This window comes from Typopeltis vanoorti, chromosome 14 (assembly GCF_054136105.1).
Source record: "Typopeltis vanoorti isolate ZY-2024b chromosome 14, IOZ_Tvanoo_1.0, whole genome shotgun sequence".
NCBI lineage: Eukaryota > Metazoa > Arthropoda > Arachnida > Uropygi > Thelyphonidae > Typopeltis > Typopeltis vanoorti.
Genome location: NC_143562.1, coordinates 17,080,698 through 17,104,275, shown reverse-complemented (window position 1 = coordinate 17,104,275; position 23,578 = coordinate 17,080,698). Strand labels below are relative to the sequence as shown.

The 23,578-nt window shown below is 33.6% G+C and overlaps 1 protein-coding gene across 1 annotated transcript in view; it reads left to right on the top strand.

Annotated features, from left to right (window-relative positions):
• The window catches only part of LOC150099263 (uncharacterized), a 151,920-nt gene that overhangs the window by 86,025 nt on the left and 42,317 nt on the right, over positions 1 to 23,578 (top strand). The window contains exons 5-7 of the mRNA XM_090404295.1: positions 8,744 to 8,841; positions 12,926 to 13,193; positions 16,134 to 16,136. Of these exons, the coding sequence (XP_090260421.1) occupies positions 8,744 to 8,841; positions 12,926 to 13,193; positions 16,134 to 16,136 (369 nt within the window). The remainder of the gene's footprint in view (positions 1 to 8,743; positions 8,842 to 12,925; positions 13,194 to 16,133; positions 16,137 to 23,578) is intronic.

Here is a 23,578-nt window from a genome sequence, read left to right as displayed (position 1 = left end):
TTATGTTGTTGTTACTGTTTATGGATGGGATGTAGGCATTAGACGCTGGGGATTTGTGATGTGTGTATTAGTGTTAATGGTATATTAACTTTGTTGGTATATGTTCCAGAGTTCGTGTTTTAATGTTCTGTTAGCTATGTGTTTTAAATTTCTTGGTAGGTTGTTGAATTGCGTGGGTATCTGATGTGATCTCACAAAAGAACCGTATGAGTTGTTGAAGGTAGAGAGTTGTTGTAGGTGGTGTTATACGATATGTGTTTCTGTTGTTTCGATAGGTGATGTTGAAGTAATTCCTTGTTAATATTATGTAGTGTTTCAGGTTTTTAATGCTCAGGATTCTGTGTGTTGCCATGTGCTGGTGGGATATTGGTTGTTGCGCGTAAGTTGTCCAAATCACTGTTGACACAATTTTCCTGTGTAATGTCTCTAATTTTGTTAGGTGGTTGTTTGATGTATTTGCATAGACTATTGTATCTGAGTAGGGATTCGCAGATACCGTGATATAGGAGTTTTTTTTTGTTAGATGGAATAATGTCTTTTACTTGGAAGAGTTTCGCTGTGATGATGCGGAGGTTTGGTATGTAGGTATTCTTTATGTTTTGTCCATTTAAGGTGGCAATCTATATAGAGACCAAGGTATTTTGCATGTGTTACAGGTTTGATTTCGGGACATTGACAGTTTTTTTTTTTTTTTTGTTAATACAGCGGTATGTGTGACAGTGTATCGATAGTGGTGCAGGGCGCTTGATTCTTGGGTTGTGTATTATCAACATCTGTGTTTTTAGTGCCGTTGATTACGATTGCGTTTTAGTAGAAGTATGTTGTGATTTCATTTAGGTCTTGTTGTGCTTTGGAGAGAGCCGTGTGGATTGTTAGTAGCGCGGTGTCATCTGCGTACTGAAATATTTGACTTCTTATGGCCCTGTTATGAATATCGTTAACGTATATGTTGAATAGAGTGGGTGATAACATGGCGCCTTGAGGGACACTGTGTCACAATAATAATAATAATAATAATAATAATAATAATAAATTTTAATGATAAAATCGCGAATATTAAGAGAAAGAAAGAAAGCAGAAAATCATATTGTATCTTCAGTCTGGATTGAAGATATGCACAGTTTTAAATCATAAGTTAATATGTTTATATATTATTTTAGAAGCAGTTAGTATATGGAAAGATAAGTATATGGAAGGGTCCTAGTAATATTAACATGTACTTAATTATCATTCTAATTTGAATGTAATTCAGCATAGATTAAATGTATATGCATAAATGTGGTAATTGACAAATATAATTAAATATAAGAGAATGTAAAATTTATAACTGATAAATAAATAATAAAAAAGAAGAAATCTGTATTAACAGAAAGTTTTTTTTTTAAGATACATACTATTTTTGCGGAGTGGATCATATTTTAAAAATAAATTTATTTTAAGTATTAAATTGGTTTAGAAAGAATTCCATCTAATATTCTTCAGTCAGAGAAAACGTTTGTAAAACCGTTGACATACAGTATTATTCTTTATATTTACATAAAACATAATCCAAGATTGAGCAACCTTTTAAAATAATATATTGAGATGAACATTCGACAATATCATCAGAGCAAATTTTATTAAGATTATAAAGCTGATTTCCAATAACATTTGTTACCAAATTCCATCATAGTATGCAAATGAGGAAGGGAGATTAGGGGACCCAAAATATGTTTGTGGGGAAACAAATGGGGATTAAATATTTATAATAAGTACCAATGAGATTAAATCATTTTTGTAAGGGTCAACGAGTGAAATATGGAGCAATATTATAAGAGGTCAAAGCATTTGGAGTATGTGTACTGATTGGAGCACACGTAACATGAATCCCTAATAAAACATTAGAACCTCGACAAATTCGCGTTTAAAAACACACGCCAAGCAACCCCTTATCTTTCTCCTTCCGGTTTTTTTCCTGTGATTATTAGTTAATCGAGAAATAACACTATCGACTACCACACACGCTAGTAGGGCGTCTCGATGCTCTACCACTAATAACAATAACTGTTCAGCTAGCCGGCAGACAAAGCACTTCCGTAGGGGCACGCCCTCTGCCCTTTTGGTGAGATGATATGAAAACCCCGTAATTAGAGGCCACTGGGTCTTGGGCGATAAGCGCTGTCGACAATAACTCTTGTGTCACCTGTTTCAATAAGCTGACAGCACCGTACGGCTTTTCAACTACCGGCTGGCTAATAGAGCGCCACAGGCGGAACGCTGTACAACTAGCTTTTCACTGTTTCTAGCACCATCTATTAAAAACGATCAGCTTTTTCCCAACAACTCCATCCGAAAGAAGGGACTTCCAATTACACGCACGTTACTGAGCTGACAGGTATGTAGGAAAAATGCTCACTAGCCGTCATCCTTGATCCCTTGCAGTGTGTACAATTCAACCCGCGCCATCACTCCGGCCCTGGCAGACTCTTCGGTTTCTTTTGCATCCGACAGCTATGCAGATGCGGACAAAGGTTCTTTGTCGTTCTGCAAACCCCCGACGGACTGTTTCGGAAGCCTCGGAGAGAGATTGAAATACATTTCTCCATCGCTGTGGCAACAAGCGCTCCGAATACGGACACAGTAATAACTCAGCCTCATTTGCTCGAGCACCTGAGCGTCCGTCTGGCGTTCGTGCCCATTAATTAGTTGCCATCTCGTGGGATGCCATCAGTGTCTCGACAAGTCTGGGGCCCCGGGGCCTTAGATCGCTAGTGGCAGTACATGCCGAAGCCACGACACTTATGCTAGATATGTTACTCCTCTGCCAACACCGCATCGCGACTTCATGCAGCGGTTTAAAAGACACTCACAGACGTCCTGCCTGCATCACTTTCAAACCCTCCTGCCGAAACTGGGACGTACAGTCCGGGGATACGACCGAGAGCCGCGTGATGTATGATAGAGATCAGTCTCATGGGGACTTTTCAAACTGCCATAGAACTGGTGTGTGTGCCACTGGCTCAGTGTGTTTCCTGACGAATCGCAGCTGGAGATACAAGAAAGCTGCAAGATCTGCGTTCTCCATTGTTTGTGAGCCTTACGGAGATGTCTCTGTCGAGGGGTGGCGAAATGGAGAAAAATAGGGATGAAGAGAGAGAGAGAGAGAGATAGAAGAGCTGAAAGATTATCATCTAAAAATGACTTATTTTTCTTGTTCCGATTTTTGTAGACAAATCATCCAATCATTACAGATCATATAACAGATACTTAAGCTTTGAGATGTTCATCCTTCACTAACATCTCTTCTGATACGGTATGCGGTACTGCAGTCATTCGCTGAGCATAGTCCTTATAACGACTGGCTTAAAGGGGCGAAGCAAGAATGCTTTTCATCTTCCCCGTTATCAGTAGAGGACAGTGTAGGGATAAGGTGTTATTGAGCTATTAAAGCTCTGATCATGGCAGGAGGGTAACAGCAATAGCCGAGCCTCAGTTAGAACGTCATTGGCATCAGCACTGCCATCCATTGCCCTCCAAGGGTATTAATCACCGCATCTCACGGTCGATTCCCTTTCTCCCACGCTGAGCATAACAGTGCCATGGATAACTAAATAGAATACTGATGCAAACTAGAATTGGTATATTGTATATATAGATAAAAAAAAACAAAAAAAAACATTAATATTCACGTTATTATTAGATTAGCACTATTACAATACTTTCATTTATTAATGATATTTAGTAAACCTTAATCTTGTTTATTTATTTAGTAAACTTTGGTACAGTCAACTTTATAGGATGTTCTTTTTTTTTTTTTTGAACAAACTACATGAGGATATGGTTTACTGATTTTCACTCAATATTCTTGTACAGTAAAATATATCATTTACTATAACGTAATTTGCTATATTAAGTTCACAGTCTTCGATCCTTATAAACTTATATACATTTTAGAGTTATTAAAACAATAGAAATTCAATAATCACCAAATATTAATTACAAAACAAAAATTTATTATGCATACCACCCATAGGCTAGACATGGATGTTTATAAAATTCTTCCCACTCTTGGGTGTTTTTTCTTCTTTTTTGTAGGAGGGTTGTAAAGAACAATAAGGTGTCAGTTAAATTTTATTATATTTTTCTGCATATTTGAAATAAAAAATAAAATATGTTTTGCATAATCTTGCTTACAAATGGTCTGATTGAAACCAAAATTGAAATGATTCAACAGATTTCAATAGAACCCCTAAAAATTAAATTTTATTCAATTTCTTCCGACCCTGTTGGAATTATTAATATTAGTTCGAAACGTTTTGCCAATAAAAACCATCCAGTGTAACCCAAACTGATTAAGCAATATATTTTAACATTAATCGTACAAAATATCATTTAATTATTTTCAGTCAAAACAGAATTGTCACTGTACGATTTTAGATGGCTTTATTTTTGTTTCTGAATAGTCTTCCTCTATTGTATTCATTTATTTCTCCATCATTTACACATTTCAAACTTACATCTTGTTATTAATAGTAAGGAATTCTAAACATACATTCTCTATCAGAAAAATTTCGCTTCACTTTTATTTCACAAAATACAAGTCGGTTCTCTACTTCTTTTCACACATACAAAAGCACAGTCCTTATAAGGATAAGGACTGGCTTAAAGGGACGAAGCAAGAATGCTTTTCATATTCCCCGTTATCTGTAGAGGACAGTGTAGGGATAAGGTGTTATTGAGCTATTAATTAAGGCTCTGATCATGGCAGGAGGGTAACAGCAATAGCCGTGCCTCAGTTAGAACTTCACTGGCTACAGCATTGCCATCCATTACCCTCCAAGGGTATTACAAACCAACAACCAATCATACAACCTTCTACAAAAACACTTAAGTTCTTAAAAGAACTGGGAGATGGACTGAGTCCTTGACTCTTTATCCCGTCATCTGAATGAAGTAAATCTGTGTGGATGGAGTGTTGTTGAGCTAAAAAGCTCTAGTCATGGCTGGGTAACGGCAATAGCCATTTTAGGATTTCCAGGGTAACAAATGGCAATGCTGTAGCCAATTGTTACCCTGGAAATCCTAAAAAGGACTCAATTATTATCTTATCCTACAAAAGCACAACTGCAGTTCATCATTGAAATATGACATTTATGTATTAATCAAATTGCTGGAATGCCCTGTATGAAAGTTATTTTTTAAAAATTTTAGATATTAATAAAATATTTAAAATTCTTAATACATATTTAAGTTTTTACAGTATTTTATATAAATAATGTTTTTCTTCTATATTGCTTATTTTAAATTAAAAAATTAACTTGTTAATACTTTTGCATTAAAATAATATTTAATTTGACAAAACAAAATTCCAAGCTTTCTGATTTTCATTTATTTATTATAAACCTAATCATCTAAAACCTAACATTTAAAACAAAAAATGATCATAAACTGTTCAAGTAGCATTATCACAAAAAAGTAACCCATTCTGTCCATTATTAATTTAAAAAAAAATCCTCAATTTAAAGAGTACTGAATAATTGTTTTGCGGAAAAAGAAGGACGTATGTCTGATGATATTGCAAAATTTAGTAAAAAATACATATTAAAGAACAAATTAAAAGTAAGGCATATTGAAAATTTACTTCGACTATACTGTAGTTTCAACTACAACGTACATTGGGTAATTAGTTTCTCTCTCTATCAAAGAATTGTCGATATAAATGAAAGATATATTTGGTGATAGTTATCTAGTTAACATAGATAGTTAGCAATAATATCTAGATAGTTAACAATAGTGCTATATATAGTCTAAATTACACATTAAAAAAAAAAGACGAAAATGAAATTTTTTCTGTGTGAAGTTCGCAAGAAATATTTTTCATTTTGCATAAAAATATGTAAAATTCGAATGGTACTTTCATACATTCTGATGAAATGATTCAGTATAATTTTAATACACGTTTCTTAATATATTTAAATGGTGTCTAAGAATTTCCTTAAAGATTTAAGAATTATTAAGGAATAAAACAAAAAAAGTAACTTTTAAAAAAATTCTAAAATAATATTAAAATTTTAATAGTATTTTATACTTAATTTGATATCTTTTATTTTTTAGTGATAGATAATAAGTAATCAAAATCGAAAAAAATCGAATTTAAATAATGTTTAATTTCTTATAAAAAAAAAAAGCATTCCCTTTTTATTCTTATGAAACTTGCTTTGGGAAATAATATATTTTATTTAGAAACATTTTTTTCTAAAATCCGATTTAAAATAAAATTTTTGTTTTGATATATTAGGAAATAAACCAAATACCACTCTTCTTTAGTGGTAGCTTGCAAACAAGAAGAACACCTGGTTTATTTTCATATACGCCGGTATTATCAAAAGGTGACAGGTGAAGTTAGGAACAGTACGAGGTAAAAAGAACTAACCTCATTAAAAATATGAAAATCGATATTTTTATATATATATTTTTATATACAAAACATCAAATTTGATTAATCAACATACAATAATGTTTAATCCGAAACTGCCAGTCATAATTTCAAAATAAGATAACATCAACTTTCTGCAAACCGTAGTCGAGATGCTGTTTTTAAATAAAATATGAATAGATCGCAAATCTATAAAAATCAGAAGTCTTAAGAAGTAGATTATCCGAAGCAATTTAGTAATGGAAAATATGCAAAAAAGGTTAGATTTTCACTTTATTTGTATCAAAATCAAATTTATGAATACGATACCAAAATTACAAGTTAGATTTATTCATGTACTGAAAAACGAAGGTTTGAATGTCTGTGACACTAATTTTTTTTTTTTTTAAATGACTCTTTATTTTGAGATTCATATTGATTATTTCTATAGTAGAAAATACGTACATTTTTAATTATTTCTTTGTCTCTAAACATATTTATTTCCTATTTTTTTACTACAAACTTCTCTGCATCTGTCTACTCCATCATGCTCTTAGAAGAACAATTATGTATAAAGGCTTAACTAAATGAGATTTCTTATCTCGCTAGGGGGTGCTAACTAATCTCAGCCGTTCGTCTTTCGAGGGGGAAAGTTGAGTGTTACGAGACAAACAATTCTCCCAACGGAGAATACCCAACCCGCACAAGTAAATCCGGTCAATTACAAACGGGTTCCCACTACTACTACACGATTCAATTGAGCTTGTTGTACTTTGTAACAGCTATATCCTCTCTTTCGCGTTCTCCTTTAGATAGTAAGTCTGCCTCTGTCTCCCTCTACTGGCCGCTATTGATAAGTACCTACAGCGATAAGCCGGAACTGGAAGAAGAAAGAGAATCTCTATTGTGATTTAAAATCACTTTCTTTGCTCTAAAAATGCGCATGTGCGTTGAGACAACTCGACCTAGAGGGTAGATCGAAGATAGTACTAAGAAGGGGTGGGGTGAGAGGGTTGTTGTATATTATATATTACATCACAGGAAAGCCAACAGATTACAACCTTTTATTTAGTCTGTTCTGAGCTAAGATGCAATAATGATAAAAAAAAAAAAAACATTGATTTAGAGATTAGCTTGTTATTAGCGAACTACAGTGTCAGCTCAAAAGCACAGTCAGTTAGATAGAACGGCTGCGAACTAGAATTCATTATTTAAAAGCTGATATCCGGTATTCTAATTATATTAAAATGGTTTGCTGCAAGGTATGATTTCGTTTTTTAGTTTATCACTTTTTTTAGCTCCTATTTTCTTAAAGACGTGATTTTCTTTCATCTTTTTTTTATTTTGCACACAATAAAAAATAGGGTCTGCTTAGGGAGCTAAATGCGCTACGTCTATCTCATAAAATCATTACCTTTTCAGCCTAGATCGTTATTCTCTTTCAAGCCTTCTCTCCTCTTAGGACACAATCAATCAATTCTGGAATATCGGATCTCTTCACCCATGGAACTGTGTAGTTTCTTCTTTTAGGCCTTTGGAGATAGATGACCTCTTGAAAGATAAAAAAAAAAAAGGAGGAAGAGAAAAAAAAAGGAAATTGAAAGTTCTTCCATTAAACAAAAATATAAAGTCACTGTTGAAGTAGAATATCATTATCTGGAAATAGAATACCGTTTTTTTTTTTCCCTGTGTTGTTGTGTTTTTTTTTGTGTGTGTGTGTGTGTGTGCATCTATTTCATCAATCTTCAAGATCCAAACAAAATCATTGTCCGCATCGAAGAAAAATTAAAGTAGTTGCCTTTCAATTACTTAAAAAGCAGCCCACGAAACCCGGGACTTAAATCGAAATGTGGAGGACAAATTACATTTATTTCGAAGGATTGAATGGTGTATGTGTGCGTGTGCTTTATCATTCACATACTTTGGTTTTCCATTACTGATTGTGAGTGAAAGTTGACGTGGGGTTCTACCTGTGGTGTGTGTTTACTCAGTAATTTTAGCTACCATTCTCTGAGCTCGTCTAAAGACTTTTATGACGTCGGGCACAGAGAGAGAGAGAGAGAGAGAGAGAGAGAGAGCGGAAAAGGACTTCAAATAGACAGTCAGTAGCGCATCAATGATTGTTATGTAGACGTCCAGAACGAGCGTCGTGTTTATGGATTCTCTCTGAGCTCTGGTCTGCCTAATGTAGCATGGCTTCCTACCAAACTTAGCCCACTTTTCATAGTCATTCGATCATCGGTCATAATGTCCTTCTTCGATAGCATTTGCTTCGCCCACTTGAATGGATCTCTCTGCTCACCTCGTCTGTTTTCTCTCCACCCCCTGCCCGCCTCCTGATCTCTTCAGCCAATGACGGACGCGATCTGAATGGCGACCACACACTACACGACGAAGAAGCGAAAAGGCAAAGGACACAGTACAACGGAGACCAACTTTACACAACTGTAAGTCTTTTTTATTTATTTATTATTATTTTTTTTACTGATGTATTCTTGTTACGCTTAATATTTCATTGATTGTTATGATCACTTTTAAACTCTTCCCAAATGTTGTTTGTACACGTGTTATTCAGACAAATGCATTCTTTTGACATTCATTAATAACATTGTCATAATAACTGACAGACGGATCTCATTATCACCCAGACTAGTGTTTTTTTATTTGCTTAAAAAGGTAATTATTATTCATTACAGGGTCTGTATGATGTAAGAATAAAGATGACTTATTATCACTTAATGACCCCTTAAAAACAAAAGATAAATCTCCTATGAAATAGAAAATAGCATTTATCATTTAATTATCTTTTCTATGAAAAATAATGTATTTTTGCCAAGTGAACTAATGAGAACGAGAGTATTTTTAAAATATATTTTTATTATTTAAAATTGAAATTGGTGTCCTGTTAGAGAAAGAGAGAAAATATTGTTAAATCTAAATGTGTTTTATATTAATGCTGAATATTGTAGAAAAAAAATTTACTTACTTTTTTTAGGTTTAAATTAATTTTAAGAAGATATATATAAATAAAAGCTATATATATTTTTAATAATAATAACCTAGAACTCAATAGTTAATATCTGTACCCAATCTCTCCATTCTTTCAACTAGTATGAAATGAACTACTTGTTTTATTTGACAAGTATAGAAACACTCAGTCTGCAATATGACGTGTAGAACAAATTTATACAAAAACAATAACCAGAAAAATGCGTTTTCTCCAAAAACAGTTCTCTATGTAGCACTGGAAAGCCAATATAAAGATATTTCACTCATTGCACACCTACGTTTTTAATACTCTCGCTTCTCTTTAAAACAGATTTTCTTTTTTACCCTTTACTGTTTCCCTCTAAAAGTATCTTCAAAACTGTCCATGCAAAATCTTGTCAGTTTAATTAAATTAGTCGAGTCATGTTTTCAAGTATTTGACTAGATCTTGTAATGTATTGTAAGTGCATTCTTTATTATATTCTAATATATCAATTAAACGTTTTCATTCTGTCATCTTTTTTCTCATGAAATTTACTTTACAGTCTGCTTTTTCTGTTCTCTTAGTATGTTAATGGTTCACCTTTACATAAAGAATTCTTTAGATCACAGGAGTTTATATATCATTGCAGCTCATCGGTGAACGATATATTATGAGAATGGTGCTTTAGCGATAGCTCAAGAATTGCGTCAAGTGAAAGATTTATTTCTTTGAAAGTCTACTGTTTACTGGGTTATTCCAAAATAAATAGAATATGCAAACTCCTTCCTTCTTTCTGAATTAAGAGGATTTATTTATTTAAAGTTAAATGTCCGATTTTTATCACTTTTTTATTTTTAAATTTGTAATCTGATAGGAGGATTCCTGAGATCACAAATTAAAAAAAAAGCGACAAAAAAAGGAAGAATTAGTACTACTAAAAGAACAATCAGGGCCTCCATCCAGATCAGTGACTGATGAGAACATAGGAAAAGCTAGTTTCTTCTTAAACAGTTTTACTTACTTTATCAAAAGAAAGTAATCACGGACCTCGAGATTTCCGCATATCCATACACAAGTGCAATTATTAATTAGAGTCGGATTTACATATCACGCATCTCTAAGCACGCGAACATTAGCGCCTCCTTGATATGCATTGTGATACTCCTATTACGATGGAATCTTAACCTGTGCGCATCTCTGGACAGTTGTTTAACTCTTTGTTTAATTGGAAATCTAGTGTTGCTATTGTTATTATAGTTCCGGTGTCTTGTATCATTGGGATCAACCGGCTAACCTTAACTGCATTTGATTTTTTTAACATAAAAGTTCCATAACAATAATTTATGACATTGATGAATTAATATATTATCCCTATTTTATACATTTGTAAAAAATTCTATTATTAATTCTTCTATCGTAACCGAATTGCGAAACTTTTGGCATTAGATTGTAGGATGGATCACAGATAGCTGATTGAGTTCGGAGGAACTCAATCAGCTATCTGTGAGCAAGATATAATTTGAAAGCGCAGATAAAGAAAAGACTAGTATAACTTTATAATTTAGATGCGAAAAATATCCATGGCTTTTGTAATCTTTTCAGCGTTAAACTTGGAAACGTAATTCTGCTAAGAGCTTCATCGGTTATTATTTTCAAACCACGATTCCTCGTTACTCAACGACGGTATCCTGTTTAACGTCCGATCGCAAGAAGCAAGATAGGCGAATGCACGACCATCCTGCTGGACCAACAACATTACTCCATCTTCGTTTGAAGTTTTCATCGAAATACTCAATGTATTTGCGTTTTTCAATGGGGAAGGTGAGTTGGCCAGTCTCACAGAGGTAACGAGAACTCCCTCTCGAAGAGTTCGTTTGCATCGCCCAGTAAAAGCAGTCAAGTCGACCAGACACGAGCGCACACACAGTTAAGATATGTAATACACTGGCCTTATAACCTTAGTTGCTTAGGCCGAAATTCTAAACATCTCCTCTTCCTACCCCTTAACCACACCTCCGTTTTGCATATATGATGTGACGGAAACTATACTTGCAAACCAAACATCAGACAGGGCTTTTATATATTTGGTCTCATACCACGAATTTCCTCGGCTCGGCATTACTACAGTTTGCCGAAATAGATATTACTCATCTACTCTTCCCTCCCTACTCTAAAGTCACAAAAATAATAAACTATTGTGAAACGCGTTATATTACCATGAATGATCTATATATCCTTGATAATTACTTAGGTATAGTTTACACTTGCGCAGTATTGAGGAAAAGTGAAATTAACCCTAGGCAGCACGAAATCACATACTCACGAGTTCCTACTGTAAAGATTTTGTTGATTTATGATAAATTTCGAGATAAAGTGCAGGATTTACCTCTCCCAAAACCCTGAGTGATCTACAAAAACACCCTTAATCTCAGTGAGTAGCCCGAAGGGATCACAACCAAACTCTCATCGATAGCTCCACTGAGTGACAGGCAAAACCCTACCACCAAGCAGAACCGCTCTATTCCCTGGAATCCATTATTATTATTAACCCTGAGGAGATCGCGGTCGAAAAAATTGCAGCGTGGGTCGCGTGTATCTGAGAGATACATTCATTACCAGTATGTGTTAAAATGCGATAAAACTTTAAAAAAAATGCAAATATAATACATGATAGTTTATTTATTTTCAATTACAAGCTAGAAATTATTGAACAAAGAAAAAACAATAACAACTAAACCAATACTATACTGACATCAGAGCTCGCAGTATCTCTCGGATACAATTTACTATCAAATATCACTGTCACATTCGACTCTGTATTAAAACAATTTGTTTGCATCTGTCAGATCAGCCGCGACCTCCGCAGGGTTAAATATCATATCATAACTGGGATTCATACCAGGAAAAGATGCAAAAATAAATCATACAGCTCAAAATATCAGCCCACTTTTCGCAGAACGATACTGTTTTGATGGGTGAAGCATAAATGCTTTTTATATTCCCCTCCATCTGAAAAGGAAAGTTCTTTGGGTGGAGAATTATTGAGCTTTAAGCTCGCCCTGAAAGGGCAGTGAGATTAACTGTGTTCAGCTGAGCATAGAATTGATTTGGGTCTCTTGTATTTGCAGAAATCTGCTTGATTATAGTCTGAAGCTTGTTTGATCAGTGGGTTTGGATGATTAATTGTCTTGATGAAGAACTTTTCAGCTAGATCGTGAAGGAGGGATGCGATGTAGGGAATGTTGACGTCTCTGTGAATTTGGGAGTTTCTGATAAACCACGGAGCATCCAAACTCATTCCCAAACATTTGTTCTGTATTCCCTGCTGCTTTGTTTTCGAAGTATGACTCCATGCAGGAGATAACCGAAAAATGGGCTTATTAAAAAAAATAAGCTCACTTTTCAGTACACAAACCACATTTTTAATTATTTATATTTTCAGATAGAAAAGGAGTATTGTTTTGTCAATATATGTGAAAATACTCAGTTGTTTGTGTAAATTATTTTATTTTTTTACATTTTTCTTTTACTTTTTTTTTTTTTTTTTTTTTGCTAAGCAGCAAATGTGGCCAAAATGGCCGAAACAAGACGACCTCAAATCTGGGGCAATGGTTCCTGATCTCACCACTGCAACGGCCCCTGTCTCCACTGGCGCCCCTTACACGCTGCAACAGTTCCAGACAGTTCCCGAACAAGCATTTACCCCCGTAGTTACAACAGCGGCAGGTTCTAGTGAACATGTAAAAACAGAGATGGCTCACTATGACGCTACCATGGCCTCTATGACGTCACAGGTCCAGTCTTCGGCAGTGTATTCGCCTCCGTTAGGTAAGTGTTTACAAATGATTGGTTGTAGATGAGAACTACAGTTTTTCAGAAAGCAGAGAACATGACTTCTATACAAATTTATGTCAAAACTTCAGTGAGTTTATGATATGCGTTGATATACAGTACAATCTAATCATTTGCATAAAGAAAAGTTTATAAAAAAAATCCTCTTAATCTTTGATTATGCCTTTTAAAACTTATCTCCTTAAATTCAGAGATCCCAAATACTCCTCCCTTAACTATATTTCTAAATATAGAACTTTATGTCTGGTTATATCTTCATATCTGTCAGCCCTTGGTCAGTCGTATCTCTGGCCCCACTCTCCATCCATTGAAAACAGCTTCCCCTCTTTGAACGGGGGAAGCTGTTTTCATCGTCGAATATGATATCATCACTTAATGAACGTCTGAAGTGGCTTGAAAAAGTGTTTGGTCTCTAGAGCTGCGTTCCCAGATTATCTAAATCCAAGCCCATCTACGGGATTGAAATAATAATAATAATAATATGTGTCATAAGTTTTCCAACTTTCGTCGGTAAAACCAACAAAATAAATTTTTAACATATTATATTAGATTACAAAAATTATATATTATATATATATATATATATAATATTTTTTTTGGGGGGGGGCAATGGTATTTGATACACCAAATATAAATATAAATATATATATATATATATATATATATATATATATATATATATATATATATATATATATATATATATATATACTGTATATATATATATATATATAATTATTTTAATTATATATATAATATAATTATAAAATTATATATATATATATATATATATTAGGAAAACCAAGTTATTTTATCAACTTGGTTATTTTAACTCCTAATCCCAAGTATGCAAACAATTAAGTTTGCGTCTGAAACAAAGTTCAAGTTTAAAGATGATACAACACCAGGGCAACTCATCGTAAAGGTGGGTAAAGCTCTGATCACTATTCTTAGTATTTTCCCATAATGTAAAGCACATCTCACTAGAAGATGTATACTGCACTGCATTATGGGTGGGGTCATTACCCAGACCGGTTTCAACCTTTTTTGAGGTCTCCTCAGTGAGTAGCTAGACTCTAAATACCAAGTTTATAGTAATATGGAGCCTTATCAATTTTACCTATAGAAGTTACAACAAGGTGTTTTTATTTTTAATAAAAATAGGTTATCCTAATATAAAATATCCACAAGTTAAAAAATTTATTACACACACACACACACACACACACACATATATATATATATATATATATATATAATTAATAATATAATTATAAAATTATATATATATATATTAATTCACACTGTTATAAAAATTTATTTCATAAAAAACATGTAAATAATTTGATACACCATTTTAATGTATTTATCATAACCTTATATATGAATGGAGAAGCAAAACAATCGACTGTGAGGATTCATTCAATCCAATACTCTTGGAGGGTAATGGATGGCAATGCTGTAGCTAATGAAGTTTTACTGAGGCTCGGCTATTGCTGTTACTCTCCTGCCATGATCAGAGCTTTAATTAATAGCTCAATAACCTTATCCCTACACTGTCCTCTACAGATAACGGGGAATATGAAAAGCATTCTTGCCTTGCCTCTTTAAGCCAGTCCGTATAAGGACTTTTCCGTGAGCTTACCTTTCAGATTTTTTTATTCTTGTGAGTCGAGTGGATGTCTTCCTAATTCCAAAAGCTGGAAATATACATATATACGTATACACAATTTCCTCAGAATTATAGACCGATCAGCCTTTTATCATGTGTGGGCAGGATAGCCGAACGCGCTATACTCACACGGATTCAAGTGGCAACAGATATCAGCCACGTCATTTAAGACGAGCAATTCGGCTTTAGGAAATATCGATACACAACGCTTCAAATTTACAGAGTCATTGAATATATCACACAAGGGTTCGAATGGCACCAACGTTCTGACGCAGTCTTCCTGGACATAACACAGCATTTGATAGAATATGGCATTATGGTCTAATTTTTAAGCTACACCAAATAGCAATCTCATTACCACTAGTTCTACTTATCAAATCATATCTGAATAACAGAAAATTTAAAATAAAACTCAGTGGAATCAGATCCACAGAGAGGAGAGTCACGGCTGAAGTCCCTCAAGGCTCTCTGCTGTCTCCCCTACTCTTCTCCATATACATGGCGGATCTCCCCGAGTTGTCCCAATCCACCACCGCTCTGTATGCCGACGACACAATTATCATAGCCAGATCCCTCTGGCCACAAACAAGCTACAGAGAGCAGTCAACGAATTGGAGGACTGGTACACCAAATGACGCATTGCCATCAATCCAGGAAAAAGCTCTGCAGTACTTTTCACCAGACGTAAAGCAGAACCGAACACAAGCATACAAATGTTTGGAAAAGTCATCCCTTGGCACAACTCTACCAAGTATCTAGGAGTTCATCTTGATAAACGCCTAAATTTCAAGCCACACATAAATATTATCTCCACTAAAGCAAGTCAATATCAAAAGTGGATATTACACAGCTATATCCACTTTTGAATAGGAACAGCTTCTTAAACATAAACAACAAAATTCTCCTCTACAAATCAGTGATGAGACCTCAACTAACTTACGCCTCTCCAACCTGGGGACACACAACTAAAAGAAACATCAACAGATTACAGACGATCCAGAACAAATGCCTAAGAATGGCATTTAATGCCCCTTAGCTCATCAGAAACCTCCAATTACACCAAGAAGCCAACCTTCCAGATATCAAGACCTACATGATACGCATTGCAGAAAAATTCTTCACAATCACAGATCAAATCAACTAATTCGACAGGCAGCGGACTACAAACCAGATCGTTTCAAATATAAAAAATCCAAATCCGCCGTAGCAAGAGAAAGCTAATACAGCTTAACGCTCGCAATGAGCGGGTAAATTACCCACAATAATCCACTCATACACAAGCTAAAATCAGATGAAGGTATGAAGAGTCAAAGACTCGGTCATCTCCCAAAGAAGTTCCAAGTTAGTTGTGAATGTGTATTTTTTGTTATTTTATGACATATTAATATTATTTATAGTTATAATTTATTTATTAGTTATATTATATTATATTCATTGTAATTTAGTAGGGTGGCATGATAATTTCTTATAGGATAAACTATTTATTATAGAATAGTTAATAACGGGTGTTTGTGTGGTATTTTTAAATCGGAAGACAAGTTTAATGATATATGTATAAGGAATAAGGAAAGGAAGGTCGTTAATTGGTTTATTTTTCATATCATAGGTTAATAAGAGATTTATCATGCATTTGTTTATTTTTCGATTGTGGGAATGATATACTTTAAATTTTAAATTAAAGGGCTATTTAGTTACTATTAATTCATTCTTTAAATATTAGCTTAACGGATTGGTTTGGTTTCAAGTGTAATTCACATCTAGAATTGCATTTTATTTATTTTTTTTTGTAGTTGTTTACACATAATATTGTACTTACATTATGTAGTTTTGTTCAATTAAAAGGAACAAACATGCAATTCAAGTCTAGAATTTCTATTTACGTTTATTTCCGGTAACGTTTGAAAATATTTAAAACCAGTCTTAAAATATTCAGTATTTTATAGCTTTTTTTAAAAAATAAAATTTATAATATGAGAAATTAAAGACAAAATACTCGAAAAAGTGATATTCCAATATCTACCAAAATATTATTCAAATCAAAAGAATATAAGAATTAAAAATCGAAGACTGAATTGACTTTGGCCATAGCTCAGATCTATCCGTTAATGAATAGAAATAGCAAGCTCAACAACAGAATCAAATTGCAACTATGCCAGATGACGATTTGTCCTATATGTCCTATGTCCTATAATCACCTATGCCTCTCCGGCGTGGAGCTACACCTCTAAGGCTAACATTATCAAAATACAGCGAGTGCATAACAAGTGCTTGAGAATGATTCTGAACGCCCCGTGGTATGTTAGAAACAATCAACTCCATAGAGACACAAATATTCCCTATATAGCAAGCTCAACAACAGAATCAAATTGCAACTATGCCAGATGACGATTTGTCCTATAATCACCTATGCCTCTCCGGCGTGGAGCCACACCTCTAAGGCTAACATTATCAAAATACAGCGAGTGCATAACAAGTGCTTGAGAATGATTCTGAACGCCCCGTGGTATGTTAGAAACAATCAACTCCATAGAGACACAAATATTCCCTATATTTTCTCTTTTCTACAATCCTTAGCAACCAAGTTTTTCCTAAAGACGTCCAAACATCCCAACGATTTGGTTCAGCAAGCTGCAGCATACGATCCAAAGGACATATTCAAATATAGAAGACCAAAAGCTATATTAGCCTCCTTTAGTGATGCATAATATCCATGCCCATTCAGGGAGAGCAATCTGCTCATAAATTTTACCTTCACTGTAACCACAACAGATAGCGGGGAATATGAAAAGCATCTTGCTTCACCTCTAAAGACATAAATGTCAATTGTCAGCATCCCCAAATGTAGAAGTACTAGCAATAGAGACTGAATTGACTTTGCATCCCCAAATGTAGAAGTACTAGCAATATTTATTCATGTTAACACTCGATCAGACCAAAATTATGTACAACGTATCATATTATATATATATTATATTATATATATCATATATAATACATATGATATAAAATAATATATATATATATATATATATATATATAAATAAATTTGTCATTCTCGGTATAAAGTCATTTAATTTCCTTTTATATACAGTTCTACTGAGTAAATAATGAACATTAATATATATATATATATATACATATATATATATATAATATAATATATATATATAATATATATATATATAATATAATATATATATTATTTTATATTATATATGATATAATATATATGTTATATAATATGATACGTTGTACATAATTATGGTCTGATCGAGTGTTAACGTGAATATTATATTATATATTATATCATATTATATATATATATATATTATATTATATTATATATTATATCATGTTATAATAGGAATACAAGGAATTTCGTTTGTTGGATTTTGGGGTATGCAGAGAACCTAATATGATATTTATTAGTAAATCGGACGGCAAAACGGTATGACATTCGTCGAATCGTTGGCCTAGTAGGCATAGCGCTTTTGCTTTCCAAACTGTTAAGTCGTGCATTGGAGTCCCACTCCAGCTATACGAATGTTTTGTGAATGGTTTGCGTAGTAAAGTCAAATAAATTCTTCTCCCGATTATTAGCCCACTACCCTGCTTCATATTATGTTACATGATTTAGTTATGAAAATAGATGACTTTTAGCATTATTGTTAGCTTCATATGAGTAGCAGGGGCGGCTCGTGCATAGGTACTACGAAACTGCAGCACCCCCAGTTTTTCTCGATATATAAATATATTTATTATTTTATTTATATTTGCTTGTAATATTCAATTTTAGCATCAACAATCCTATACAATTCTCTTATTTTTGTATAAAAAATAATAAAAATCCATCTTGTAGCACTTAGGAGAGCGAAGGACGCTAGCAGCACTGTGTTTACCACAGTGTCATATTGCTACGCGCGCAAACATATGGACGTCATAGTGAGATGCGAGCTATTAGCGTAATGCGGCACTGTCCGTCGCGCAGTTCCACTGTTGTTTATGTGCAGTTTGTGCCAGTAGTAGAGTGTTCGTAGTGCTTATCATGTTTACTCCGTCTCTTTAAATATTTGGACATTACAATTAAAGACATTTGTTATAGTTTTTATTTTAAAACATTATTGGGGTTATGATAATGGATTTTATTTTTAAGTAATTTTGAATTATACTAAACTGTGTAATTTTATCGATAATAAACAATATTTTTATACGTTTAATTTTTTTTAAATCTTTACCATAATTTTGATATTTTATCCAAACACGTATACACTGTACTTACAGTGTGTATGTATATTTCGAAAGTTGCAGCACCCCCACGATTTCAAGTCATGAGCCGCCACTGATTAGTAGTAAATTTAAGTTTATTATTATTATTATTATTATTTTATTTGAAGACATGTTCGTTATTTCCATTTGTTTTACAAACACCTTAGCTAACAGTTAATTGTCGCTTTGTTCACAGATAACAGAAAAATATGGCTAAAAGTCATCATTTTCATTTGTGGACTAAGTCTGCGTTTATGTTTATGCTTGCATGAGCAAGAAAGTCTTGTAGCAAGAGCCTTTTCTTTAGCAATAAACTGCACCATATCACTCATGTCATAAGATCAATGCAATATGAATGTTATGAAAATAAAACTAAACCAAAAAAATTCAAATGTTTACACTCACAACTGATTTTTTTTTTTTCAAACATATACAGTACATACGCAGAGATAGGATAGCAGTAGCTTTGAAGTAGCTTCAAAGAGTTCCACGGATGGTCTGTAGACGTGGAACTCTTTAAAGCTACTTCAAAGAACTCTTTGAAGTAGCTTCAAAGACTACTACTGCTACTAATATCCACCTCTGCGTATGTACTGTATGTTTGAAAAAAAAATGTAAGCATTAACTAACCCTTAGCCTAACCATACTAATACTAATGCGCCATGGTTTACGAGCTTTCGTGAATGGGATAGATATAACAAAACATGATTGATTTTACTGGGCTCTTAATGCCAAAACAATTGTATATTAATTGATTAGTGTATCGGCGTTCTCCCAGTAGCTACGGTGAAAATGAGTGCGTGTGCAGAGTTGTCATAAAGATGAGTGATTGTTACTTAAAACGAATCATTAACACTAACATTTGTATGAAGCTGGGAAAGTCAGAAGCGAGATACTTGAAATGTTAAAACGTAGTCAACATGTAGTCTGAGAGACAAGGTTTCGTTGGTTTGCGAAATATAAAACTTAAAATTGGTTAGTTGGAATGACGGAGGATATGACTGAGCTCAATAAGACCAGTATATAATTTCTTTTAGATGCGTGCATGTATTCTTAGACTTTTTTTTTTTTTTTGAGGATATTCTTCCAAGTTTCCTTGAGAAAGTACTTAGTTGTCTTCGCAAGAGGTTACCTAACTCACCATCTCCTCAAAGTCCTTCGTTATGAATGTTTCTCACATCCTAGACGGGATCGTACCTAGATCTTTCCAGCCAAAGGACAAATATCGGATCGTCTACCGAACCCGATGTAGAAACAGGACATTCTGCAACGTGAAAAACAGTTGAAAGACTGATGTTTATTTTTACAGAAATAAACAGAACTTATGACATTAAAAAAAGAAACGAAATAGGTGTATGTGGCTCCAATACTATAAGAACACTGAAAATACAGTGTTGTAAACTTTGGAGTAAAGCATGAGGAAGCGTTGAAATGTTTCAATGGTAAGAAGCGATCCGAGGTGATTATATTGAAGAGGATACGATCAATTAAATAGACCAGCAAAACTATGTTTGTTATGTTGTATACATCACATAACTGCCACGATACACGCTATTAATTCTTACAATCAAGTTTCCTTTAGAACACGTGAATAAGATGAGATATTCACTAGCATAAAATGATAAATGCCTTGAGCTAACTACAGGGATGTTAACGTTGTTTCCACATACTCCTTGTACTTTTTCTTAAACCCTCTATCCCTTACTTTGACAAATTCTTTCTATCTTAGTATACACAACAAATTTGTTTTGTGGAGAAGCGAACACTGGAAAATATTCCATAAGGAATATAAATCATCCAGTTAAATCACGCAATTCGAACAAAAAGAAAAAAAAAGGAATAAAAAAAAAAGCATGGAAACGCGAGCTGGTCACAAAATGTCGAACTTCGAAAATCCTTCTGGTGGCATAAATTATATCGAGGATCAAGGGCGGTAATGTACCGTGACTCACTGAGATCATAACAATCTATCATCATCTTTGCTAAATATCTTTGTGTGATATAAATATCACGCAATTAATAATATTTAGCAAGGAAGAGAGTTCTTCGAATCAAAGGCATCACGCTAGTCCCCTGCTTTCCCTTTTTCATTGTTAATATTAGCATCAATAGACAGTGTACGGTGATTTTGTATTTCCTTTCAGTAATTTATCCCCATCCTTGTCTCACTTCTAAGAAAATCCCCTTCCTGCCATTAGAAGTGTAGGACGCCCCTTGGAGTCTATAACGATTCATGATGAAGTGAAAGGTTAAAAAAGATGTCCGTGGTTCCCGTCGGATGTAATTTGTCTCGCCAGTGGAGTACGCCGATATGTTAAGACGGGGGAGTAGAATGGGGGGGAGGACACTCAACCAAGGTTAGGTATGAAAGAAAAAAAAGGCGTTGTACGGACTTTGAAATGTTAAAAAAAATTCACATCATGGGGGCCACCTTTAGAGTCATGTCGTTGGTGGTCTAGTCGACTTTTTTTTTTTATTGTTCAGTATCGTCATGGCAACGAGAAAATCTGTAGCTTTTCTTTTAAGAATTATTATAAGTAATTCGCATTCAAATAATTCTTTAATCGTTTTTTTTATATACCAATGAAAGCGGGAATGCATATCGATAATATATGTTTTTCTTTTTTATACTAAATCAAACTGAATATCTCCTCCCCATCGTGCAATAATACATTCCTACGTATAGGCCATATGTGTGATTAACGATAAGCCAAAATCCTTAGTGAGTATGAACCATGACAGAAATAACTACGTACTAAATAAAAGTATAAAAAATGGCTCTCTGATATAAGAATTCAGTTGAAGATGGTTATTTTTTCCTACTCCACTTATCACCAGTCTACAGACAGTTAAAACCCTAGAAGGATGGTTTATTTTTATTCTTATTTTTATTTTTTTTTTTGCGTGCTGTGAAACGTGTGTAGGCGAAGAAGAAAAGACTTGGTTTTGTCATAAAATAATTTTGAATCCTGCAGTAAAGCCGAGCAAAATATAAACTAAAAGATGAATAACGATTTTCCTCTTAATATACATATATAAAATATTCATGCCGAAATGTTGGATAAATAAGTTCATCTTAAGCTACTTTCTTCAGAATCTAATTAAAAGTACTAAAGGCTACTTCAGATTATACTTTGTTTGGAACTTTATTATTTCTATTAAGGAATGAAGTCATAAGTTCTTTCAAGGAAAGAACTGAAGCAATTTGAATTTAGCAAAACGGCAAAATGTCTTTTTTTTTTTATATTTTATTTTATTTTATTTTGCTAATCTTCTGAGTAGATACTTTAGGCTACCACCTTTAATCGATTTTAACTAAAATTGGAATGTGGTTGTTTGTTCAGCGCAATCCAACCTAGGAAATTGGGATTCCTCTTCTTGGACATCTCAATAGGTCGCGTCAGTGTAACAATTTTGACAAAATATGAAATCTAGTTGTTTCTTACATTGCTTATCTTGGCACAGTCGCAACAGAATGGAGGCGGGAGAGAAGTTGTGTGTGTCTGTGGGGGGAGGCAGTAACTAAAATTACAATTAATTTCCTTCCTTGGCACTCCCCTTCTATTTCAGACATGCGATTTTTAGAAACTAAATAGACAAAACATGAAAGAATTAATGAGATATTGTTTTCATAATATTCTGAGAAAAACATTTCAGTTCTGATTTAAAATTAAATACTTATATATTTTATAAATAATTTTATAATATTAAATAGAATAAAATTAAATATGTTCTATATTATTTTTATTTTAAAATTTATAAAACATTAGATAATTACTTAAAATTTAAGATTTTAATAGAAACACCATTTAGTTTTATTATTAATAAATACTCTAATAACAATTTGAAAAGAGTTAAGAGAAGCTTATTTTCGATGTGTACTTAAAACATCGGGTCTACTACTTGTCAGAATTTTCTATTTTCTATATAGGAAAAACACGGCATGAATCAGCAGAGAACGATTCAAGATTGCAAGTACAAGTATATTTGTTTATTATATTATATTATTATGCGGTTGGTCATAATATTAATGACAGGAAAAGTGATTTTTTGAGACAACGAAGTTTGCAATCGAAAATAACCACAAGAAATTAAGATTACAAAACGTACTCAAAAACTTTTTTTGTTGTTGTTGTAATCATTATCCACTTATTTCTTGAGATTGCCTCTGTTTTTTTATAATCCTTCTCGGGGGTCCTCGTAATATCCACCGCCTCGCTATTTAAAGTGTATCTCGAAAGGAGACTGTAGTTTCGCAAAGTTCAGTAAATCGGCAAACTGTCATGTTTTGTAAGTGTGTTTGCACACTGTGCAAATACCAAGTCGTCCACATTACCGTGTACTGTTGTGAAAAAGAATTAACATTTTGTCCTTTCCCTTCAGTAGCCGGTTCTGTTGCACACACACACACACACACACCTTC